This window comes from Misgurnus anguillicaudatus, chromosome 2 (genome assembly GCF_027580225.2).
Source record: "Misgurnus anguillicaudatus chromosome 2, ASM2758022v2, whole genome shotgun sequence".
Taxonomy (NCBI): domain Eukaryota; kingdom Metazoa; phylum Chordata; class Actinopteri; order Cypriniformes; family Cobitidae; genus Misgurnus; species Misgurnus anguillicaudatus.
In genome coordinates, this window is record NC_073338.2 from 41,342,765 (window position 1) to 41,353,304 (window position 10,540).

General features: G+C 42.1%; 1 protein-coding gene across 1 annotated transcript; it reads left to right on the forward strand.

The window, feature by feature from the left end:
• The first annotated feature begins 1 nt into the window (after position 1).
• vcpip1 (valosin containing protein (p97)/p47 complex interacting protein 1) lies at positions 2-10,540 on the forward strand. The gene is made up of 3 exons (XM_055203223.2): positions 2-2,757; positions 2,983-3,069; positions 8,106-10,540. Exons 1-3 carry the CDS (start codon positions 162-164, stop codon positions 8,750-8,752), a joined length of 3,330 nt encoding a protein of 1,109 aa, XP_055059198.2. The 5' UTR covers positions 2-161; the 3' UTR covers positions 8,753-10,540.

The following is a 10,540-nucleotide window of genomic DNA, read 5'->3' on the forward strand; positions in this document are numbered from 1 at the left end:
TGCATTGCGGCATCCATAGGTCACACAGTGATACCGCTTCCGTGTTGTGTTTGTTACTGGAAAACAGAAACTGCGTGAGGTGACATAATTTTCTCTCGCCCGTCGTTGAATAAACAACGATGATTTTGTAAACCGCTCGGACAAAAGATATAACATTGGATATGTCGTTAATTCCGGGCTCGAAGCAGAAAGACAGGCGCATTTTATGCGGGATGTGCCCGGACCCGCAGTGCCAGGCGAAGCTCTTCTTCCCCGCACACACCTCCATCAGCATCGAGTGCACCGAGTGCGGCCAGAGGCACGAGCAGAAAAATCTCTCAAATGTGGAAGAGGTAACCGACCCAGATGTTGTACTTCATAATCTGCTGAGAAATGCGTTGCTTGGTGTGCCGGGCCCTCCCAAAAAGGGGACGGAGCTGGTAAAAGTGATGGGACTGTCTAACTACCACTGCAAGCTGCTCTCACCCATTCTCACCCGTTACGGCATGGACAAACAGTCAGGCACTGCCAAACTTTTGAAGGACATGAACCAGGGAGACATTTTTGACTGTTCGCTTTTAGGGGACAGGGCATTTCTCATTGAACAAGAGCATGTGTCCACCGTTGGCTATGGTAGAGACAGGTCAGGGAGCTTGATCTACCTGCATGACACTTTGGAGGAGATCAAGAAGGCAAATTCGAACAGAGAGTGTTTCATTCCCGTGCATGTGGATGGAGACGGACACTGCTTGGTCCATGCCGTGTCCCGGGCCTTAGTTGGACGTGAGCTCTTCTGGCACGCCCTTAGAGAAAACCTAAAACTCAATTTCAAGCAGAACCTGGACCGCTACAAAGCTCTGTTTCAGGACTTCATAGATGCAGCAGAATGGGAAGATATAATAAACGAATGTGACCCTTTGTTTATTCCTCCGGAGGGCGTCCCGTTGGGCTTGCGTAACATCCACATATTCGGTCTGGCGAATGTGCTTCACAGACCCATAATCCTTTTGGACTCCCTGAGCGGCATGCGCAGCTCGGGCGATTACTCCGCCACCTTTCTTCCGGGCCTGGTTCCAGAGGAGCAGTGCCGGGGAAAAGACGGCGCTCTGAACAAGCCCATCTGCATCGCGTGGAGCAGCTCTGGCAGAAATCACTATCTTCCTCTAGTGGGTATAAAGGGCATGCCGTTACCCCGTTTACCCTCTGCGCTGTTGCCCAAAGCTTGGGGCGTCCCTCAAGAGCTTATATGCAAATATGTGAGTCTGGACTCCAGCGGCAGCTGCGTGATCGGGGGCGATCGGAGCCTGCAGGATAAATACCTGCTGCGACTTGTCAGCGCAATGGAGGACGTCTTCATGGACAAGCACGGTATCCATCCTTCACTAGTTGCTGACGTTCACCAGTACATATACAGGCGCACCGGAGTGATCGGTGTTCAGCCTGAGGAGGTCACGGAGGCGGCGAAGAAATCCGTTCAGGAAGGACGTCTCCACCGTTGCCTTGTCTGCAACGCCCTCTCGGAGCTCCACGTGCCGGCTGAGTGGGTCATACCTGGGGGTAAGCTCTACAACCTGGCCAAGTCCACTCATGGCACTCTACGGGGTGACAAAAACTACAGCTTCCCTCTGAATAGTTTAGTTTGTTCCTATAACCCAGAAAAAGACGTGCTGGTGCCTGACTACAAACTTAGCTCTCTTACATCCTGCGCTTGGTGCCATGGAACTTCTGTACGACGGGTCCATGGTGATGGCACTGTGGTTTATCTGGATGGAGATCGTACCAACACGAGGTCAGAGGGGGGTAAATGTGGCTGTGGGTTCAAGCACTTTTGGGAGGGGAAAGAGTATGACAATCTACCTGAAGCTTTTCCCATCACTCTGGAGTGGGCCGGCCGTGTTGTGCGTGAGACCGTTTACTGGTTCCAGTACGAAACGGACCCATCGTTTAACAGCAACGTTTACGACGTGACCATGCGGCTCGTCACAAAGCACTTTCCCGGTGAGTTCGGCAGCGAAATCCTGGTGCAGAAAGTGGTAAACACCATCTTGCATCACACAGCCAAGAGGAGCCAAGATGAATACAATCCGGTTTCCATAGAGGGCGCTCATGTGCAGAATAGGGCAGAGGGGGCTGAATCTGCCACTCAGCCTCCTACTAAAATCATCCTGACGGGACAAAAAGGTAAAACACTTCATAAAGAGGAACTGGTGATGAGCAGGACTGAAAGGGTCCTGCAGCACAGCATCAGCGAGCAAGCGGCCCTCTCGCAGCGGCGCAGCACGGACAGAGCACGTCAGCAGGATAAAGCCGCAGACCCTCGTCCTTCATCCCCTTCCTCTTCATCATCCTCAGCTCCACCCACTCCGACTAAACTCCCACCCACCAGTGGAGAGAAAAAGATCCGTGTAACCACAAGTGACGGGCGGCAGGCCATGCTTACTCTACAACAGCACACCACCTACAGCGAACTGCAAAACTCCATCGTTCAGCTTTTCAACTTGCCAGCCGGCCAGCTGTGCATCCGTCACGGCTTTCCGCCAAGGGAGCTGCCTCCGCCACGCCCTGAGGACCAAAACCAGCCGGTCGCCCTGCAGCATGGTGACCGGATCTCCGTAGAAGTGCTAAAAGAGAGCTCGCCCGACACTAACGTGAGCCAAACGCATGCTCATGCACCCGAAACACACTCTGACCCGCGGCTCAGTCGTGCAAGCAGCAGGGAAGTCCAGGACAATATTGACCTTGAGATGTCTTCACTTTGTCTTCTAGCAGCACTCATGGGTGAGACACATCCTCCTATTAGTGATTTTTTTAAATTGATTACTTTAAGTTTCACTTAACTGACTCTGGTGTCTGTATAATACACTGATAGAAGTAATCCTGTTTCTATAAGTGTGTGAGTCATCATCACAAAGATTACACAAAGTCTTAATCTGATTTTGCATATGTAGTTTTAAATCAGATAAAAACTGAACTCTTTTAACGTGTGTTTCCATCTTTTTCCAGGCGAAGATGTCTGGTCCTACGCCAAGAAACTGCCTCACCTGTTTCAGCAAGGAGGAGTGTTCTACAATATTGTCAAGAAAGACATGGGTACATTTCTGTCTCTCTCACTCTCACTCGCTCACTGTTTTTATTTTAAAGTGCTTTATAAAATACCAACAATAAAATTAGGTTCCAGACAGTAACATAAAAAAATAAATAGACCACTCCAGTTTTGCCTTTAATCATCATTTCTACATGTAATGCGACCATTTCAGTCCAGTGTCTGTTAAATTCCAACAAACGCAATCCACAGGAGTGACATAATGTCACCCAACTGCATGTAAAACACTTGAGAGCATCCCAAGACACATGTAAAAAATGAGTAAAAATCAGGGTTATTTTTTACAAGTTTTCATTTTTGAATTGTTCCTAAAATAAATGTAAAAACATTAGCGTAGTGTTTTTTAAAAATTAATTCGAACTTGTTTTCTTTACAGTATTCAAGATCTAAAAACACTGCATCTTTTTGTTATTTTAACAAATAATAAATGCAAAAAAAGAGAGATTATTTTTATTAGGAAATTGGCAGAAATGTTGTTGATAGTTGACAGAATTAAACAAAAAATATAACTTTACTTAAACCCATACCTATTTAGAAAAATATTTGAGCAGCTGTATATTATGGACATAAGGACATTTATATAAAAACAATAAATAAACTGATAATATACAGATCAAAACAGTGTTTGACTTTGCAAATATCCTTATTACGGATAGTAATAGGATAATAATAATGCAGAATAATACGGATAGTAATAGACCCTTTTACAGCCCATGTGATCAAATAGTTGCACACGCATTTTGGCAACAGAGGTGGTGTTGTTCCCCAGTGGTTCTATTGTGTTCAAAGTTTATCAAAGCGGTTTCCCAGCATCAAAATGTATGGTTGTTGCGTTTTCAGTTGCACTAATATACTAATATATGTATATATTTCTGGCCACTTTATATTTGGCCATCTGTTAACGTCTTTTATCCACTTCACTATAGTACACGGATCTGGTAGCCATTTGATAAAGTCAACTTTTTAAAGGGGACATACCATGAAAATCTGACTTTTTCCACGTTTAAGTGCTATAATTGGGTCCCCAGTGCTTCTATCACCTAAAAAAGTGAAAAAGATCAAACCCAATAGTTTAGTTTTGGTAAACCATTCTCTGCAAACATGTGAAAAAATAGGTCATTGAAATTTGGCTCCCCTTGTGATATGGAATGATGTTTGAGTTTTTCAGGGTAGTTTTGATCTTTTATCACAACCTCAGCAGTGTCACAGTGACCCCTGACTCCTTAGAAAGTCTGTATGCGTTTGCTTTTTCTATGGCTGTGATCACTGTGGCTGTTTCGATTCATTCAAGCCCTTTTCACACACAAATTCCGTAAAATACACGGCATATGAATCCTGGATTTTTCCGGAATAGTTAGATTTTTTTCATTCACACTGCCAAGTTTATCCGACATGTGACGGTCCCGGAAAGACACGTGACCTATTGAAAGTCGCGCCCTCTCTTCTACGCAGCGTCTGAAGTTTGCATATTATATATTATTTCTCCCTCCAAGAACCACTCGCGTGCACTTTTGTTTATGATAAGATTATTAAGGAGCGCGTGACGCACCGTTCTAATGCTGGTGAATGATCTCAGCTTCAGAGTGGATATTTGACGAGCTCCCTAAACTCTGCTTTAATACAGTTTTCAGACATTTCTCATCGTGATTGTTTATATGCATTTAAAACCCGCATTTTGAGGAGCTATACGACTTGTTGGGATGACGCGCGGGTATTTTCGTTTATTATAGCTCAATGAGCACGTGACGCGATATTCTTTTATGCTGCTGAATGATCTCCGTTTCAACGCAGTAAGTAATGAGCTAACTTACCTGATATCTGCTTTAGTCCAGTTTGCTGACATTTCTCGTTGTGAATGTTGTAAATCCCTCATTTTAAAGAGTTGAACCAACTTCATGTTGCCATGACACGCGCGTCCTAACTACGGCACATGCGTCATTGTTTATGCGTGTCATTTATCATTTCCTGATTACTGCGTCAATCTAGTTTGCAACATTTCTCGTGATGAATGTTTATATGCATTTTATCTCGTTGTAAGGAGCTGAACCATAACTTGTGTTGTGATGATGACGCGCGCGTCCTCACTTCGACACGCCCATTACGGCATTCTTGCGGCTTTTTGTTCACACAGAGGGTTATCCGCGTATCTTACTAGGTCCTCTTTCCAGCAACGATCCCAGAAGATTAACGGAACGAGTTTTTGTTCAGACAGACGCTTGTCTGGCAATTTTACGGGTATTTTCTGGGACCAGAGGTCTGTGTGAATGAGGTTTCATTGTCAGAGATCATGCATGCCAGAGATTTCACCAGAATGTTCATAAAATGCATTTGTATAGCTCTCTCTCTCTTTATCTATCTGTCCCCTTTCTATCTCATTTTCTTTTTCACATACACAATATTTAATTTAAAATTGATTAGCATCCAGTGGCGGAACTAGAATTTTTTTAATGGGGTGGCCAGGGGGTGGCCAAAGTTACTTTAGGGGGTCCATAGTCTATAAAAGAAAATGACGTGTAACCATGTATCAAGACAGCATAAATGAATCTTTTGATCGCATTACATGTAAACATAATAAGGATGAATTTTAAATCTTTCTACTGTATTTCTTACATCTGATTTACTGTCTGTTAAAGGGATTCACCCAAAAATGAAAATTCTGTCATCATTTACTCACCCTTTTGTTGTTCTAAACCTGTATTTTATTTTAATAAACACAAGAGAAGATATTTTGATAAATGATGCACACAATTAATGGTATATCCATAGAATTCCATCATGTTGTTTTTATTCCTACTATGGAAGTCAATGGTTAACAGCTGTGTGCATACCATCATTTATCAAAATATCTTCTTTTGTGTTCATCAGGAAAAATACATTCGTACAGGTTTAGAACAACATAAGGATGTAAAAATGATGACAGAATATTCATTTTGTGAACTATCCCTTTAATGAAGCAAAAGATAAGGAAATCTAAACTCCATGATAAACCTTAAACTTACTTCAAATAGCAGAGCTCAACACAAAGGATGTTTGGATTAATCTTTATTTACGAAGATACAGAAGATGCAAAAGTTTTCTTTTTTCTTTTGATATTTAATTAACTTTAATGACAGAGAGACTTCAAGAGGTAAGGCTAAGACCGAATGCAATAAAATGTTTATTCGTTTAAGACGTACAGTAACCAAATGTTTAGTATGAAAATCACCAAGACAGCTATTTTGACATATGAGCATTTGTCCGTTTAAGCCAAAAAGATGCGAACATGAAGTCGTTTAAGCTCTGCCACTATCGGATATGCGCGTTGCGCTTTCAAGTTCAATGTGTCAATCCAGTCGAATTAACAATCATACAAGTAGCCTATAAAGATCACCTCAAGAATGAAAACATGGTGCTGGGTTTTGTTGTAAAAAGAATTTGCAATCTTAGACTTTATTCAGTCCACAAGAAAATTACCACACTTCCAGCATATACGGTGAAAATAAATCATGTAGTATTAGCAAAATGTACGACTTCACTTACACCATTTCAAAGAGATTCCACGTATTATATAGACATGCCATTTATCTTCTGATGGTATGGAAAGTACTGACGCGTTTTTGAAAAGACGTCACTGATGGAGAGATAACAGAACGCGCATTATGCATATTTTCTTAATTTTGTGAAAAGCACAACATTCAGTTTTTATAGACAGACAAAAAATGACACTTTAACGTTTTAAATGATGTATAAATCATATCTGTATGTCCAAAATCAGCAGAGTAATCCAAGTCTCTTTGCGCATGCGATAAAAAACTAAAGAGTTTGCGCTGCGACCGCAGGTAGGGTTAATTTTCATAATGTTTGTTTTTAACAATGTGCTGCGCTGCCGCACGTTGAAAATAAACATAGCGATTAAGTGAAAGTAGCGCATTAAATCTGGGGTGGCACACGGGGTGGCCAGTGACATGTCAAGGGTGTCCAGTGCCACCCTGGACACCCCTCTGGCTCCGCCACTGTTAGCATCACAAACTCTACATTAATGCCAGAACATTTGCAAAAGTGCTATTCCCAAAGCATAGTGGCAGGCAATGAGCCAGTTTAACGGAAAACCGGTAAATCCGAAAAAAGTCACAGAAAATATTTGCATTGCTTTTAACCGCTATTATACAAATGATGTTTACTATTAGAGTTAGCTCTGTCACTGGCCAAAATTGATGTAATTGAATTATCTTAGAAATTATTAAATATGGCCTATACTTCATCTCTGCATTTACTGTTTAGGACCACTAGTAAAAATGCCTTATATTGCATTTTTTGTTTTTGTTGTAAAGACAGCATGCACTTGTACTGGCATAGATTGCTGAAGTTTGTGCAAAAACCTGCTGATCCATGTTAGTCCACATGATTTAAGACTGCTCTAAAAACATTGACCTGTTGCACAAAGTGGTTAACATTTGCTAATGCGTCTGTTGTATTTTCTTGTAAATTTGCATTTTTATCAAGTAAAATTAACATTTTGGGGCAGAAATGTTAATTTAATGGCAATGAAAATGTTATTAGTCAATAACTTAATTGCCTTATTTTCACAGATGTCATTTCATTGGTATTTTTGCTGCAAAACCCTTTAAGTGCAAGCAAGCTTTTTTTGCAAAAACTCAAGACAGAGAGAGTAAACAGTTGCAAAATCACAAAAGTTACAACTATAAACATTACAAATGATAAACGTCAGAATGTAAAACTGTACCACACATTAGGGGCCGCTGTGATTCATGTGGCTGACATATTCGGGTTGTATTCAAGTCCAAGTAATCAAGATTGAATGTGGTGCACAGTCTGTTAGTATCATTATCTCATTTTTGACAGAGGTAGCGTTTGACAGCTTTTGCATCAGAGCTACAAACAGCTAAGAAGTATTAACAAGTACACAGAAATATAAATAATGCCAAATAAAATTACAATGTTGTGTAAACTGAGGAAGGCTAAAATTTTTATATATATGTGTGTTTGTAAGTGAAATCTAATTTTCTCCCCCATATATGTTCAGGTCTGATGGACGGGAAGCATTGCACACTGCCCCACTTGTCCGGCAAGACGTTTGTGTTCAATGCAGCAGAGGATCGACTGGAGCTGTGCGTGGATGCAGCCGGTCATTTTCCAGTAGGGCCCGATGTGGAGGAACTTGTCCAGGAAGCGCTTTCCCAGCTCCGCACCGATGCAACCTCCCGTAGCCGTGAGGGAAGCCCCGCCCACAGCCTGCGATTGGGCGCAGGTGGTGCAGTACGCAGGAAAGAACAGAGCATCGCTGCCTTCCAGGGAAAAGGTCACTCACTTGGTTCTGCCCCTCCCGAGCACCCGCCAATCCGACGACAGCACAGCAGCGGCGTGGATCTCAGCAGCAGCGTTCGGGGGGAGGGGTTAACTTTATCAGGGGAGGAGTTGATTCGCGTGGCCCCAGGCATGCTTACTCTACGCGAGGGCCACGGCATAGGGCTGGAGCCTGCTGCGATCGAGGCCCAGCGGCAACGTTTGCAGGAGATGGTGTCGAACATACAGGCGTCCATGGACAAACACCTGCGCCAGCAGGCAGCAAGGCATGATGAGAAGGAAGAAGAGACTACTGAGAAGCAAGAAGAGATGGAGAGTCACGGGACGGATCCTCCCAGCACTTTTGAGCCCATGGACCAATCCTGATGCTTCATTACGCGCACAGCAGAGCGAGCCTTCTTTAAAGCGTAACAAACACACATGCACACACTGTGATTTAACTAATCAATATTGGTGCCGCCTATTTACATACATGCGTCTGTTCAGTGCGAAACGCATTCCTTAAATATCTTCAAGTCTTAAGATGTGAAATTTGGAATTGGTTATTTGCTGATTCGTGTGATGGCTTTCATCCACCTTAAATGCACTTGCCCCAAAGTGCACAACTTAACACTGATTTAAGATCACCCCTAAGCTTTGCTAGTATGCACATGTGTAGTACTTAAATAATAATCTTAAAAAATAAAAGTGCACTTTGACCCTCATACTGGGTGTTCGGCTCTGAACTCAAAATATAGTTTAAACTTCAGCCCTGTGTTTACATCAATAAGTGAATGTGTGTGTGATTAAAAGTGACCATCACAGTTTGTGTCCTTAGCGCAGGTTTTTTTTTTTGCTTGCTGTGAGGAACAAACCTGGTGTCAGACGTCAACTCGATTATATAGCCTGCATTACCCATAATGCACTGTGGTCAAACTCTAAACATTGTACATTTTACTCCCTACATGGTAAAATCTAACAAGTTTGCACATCCTGTAAAACACACACACATGCACAAGTTCAAACACTTGTCGTAGCAGGTCAACATAACTGGACCAACTTTTTGGTCTGTAATGTGAGACTCTTGTCTGTATTGCCTTTTCTGCAGTCGAAGACCTACCAGGGTTAGCAGTCGGGTCGCATTGCCACAAGATAAAAATCCGGTTTTGTTGTGCCATTTTGCATGTAGTTATTTTTTCAACACTGTTTGGTACACGACGATAATTTTACTTGGCATTAAAATGCAGTGGTTTAAAAGAAGGTTTTGGCTGAAGCCAGACTGAATGTAGCCAAGCGGTTGATGTTTTCAGGATTGTTTTATTTAGCCTGTTTTAATTCAGTGCTGATGTAGAGGAATTAAAAAGGTTAAAATGGCTTCACTAATTTTATTTGAATTCAAATAAGACAGAAGGGATGTTAAACAAATCATACAAAATAAATGGTAACCTAAAGTTGTAGAGAGTTGATATGTATGCCTAGATGAGTGTGTAAACCTACCTGCAAATCCTAAATACCTGCAAAGTTGTAGAAAGCAGATGGAAACGTCACTACGCCACTAAATATCTGTTCAGGCTTTGGTGAGCTGTTGTGTTTACCCTGGTGTTGCCAAAAACAGGTGAAGAGACCTGTTGTGAACAGCCTTAACAAGTCCCCTCCCTGGCTCTGATCTGCAGCGCCCCCAATGATGCCCTAGGTTAGATAACCAGTCCTGAGAAGAAACAATGCCTCAATCGTAGGTTAAAGTTCTGCTAGTGAAGCATGTTAAAAGTGCTTGAAGGCTCTGCAAGCTTTTGCTTTTTAATTGATAGTTTATTTTAAGTCAGCGACGAAACCAGAGCACTTTTTTGTGTGGGAGTGTTTATTAGCTCTTAAACATTATTGTTATTGTTGGTGTAAAGAGCAGCACATAAGAGATGTTTTACTGCGTCATGTAACACAGACTCAAGTGCAGATTGGTTCTCTGTGACTGCTGCCCTTATGATATATTGTATTCTGGTGTACAATAGTGGTATATATTGTATTATACTTTCAGCTGTACAGATATCGAATCAGTTTTTTGTTTTCCTCTGTTTTTTAATAAACAGTTGGATGAGTCTACGCAGCTGTTGAATCTGCTGTTTGCATGCATGATTACTTTCCAGCCTAATAACAATAAAGTTATTCCATCTGTATGAA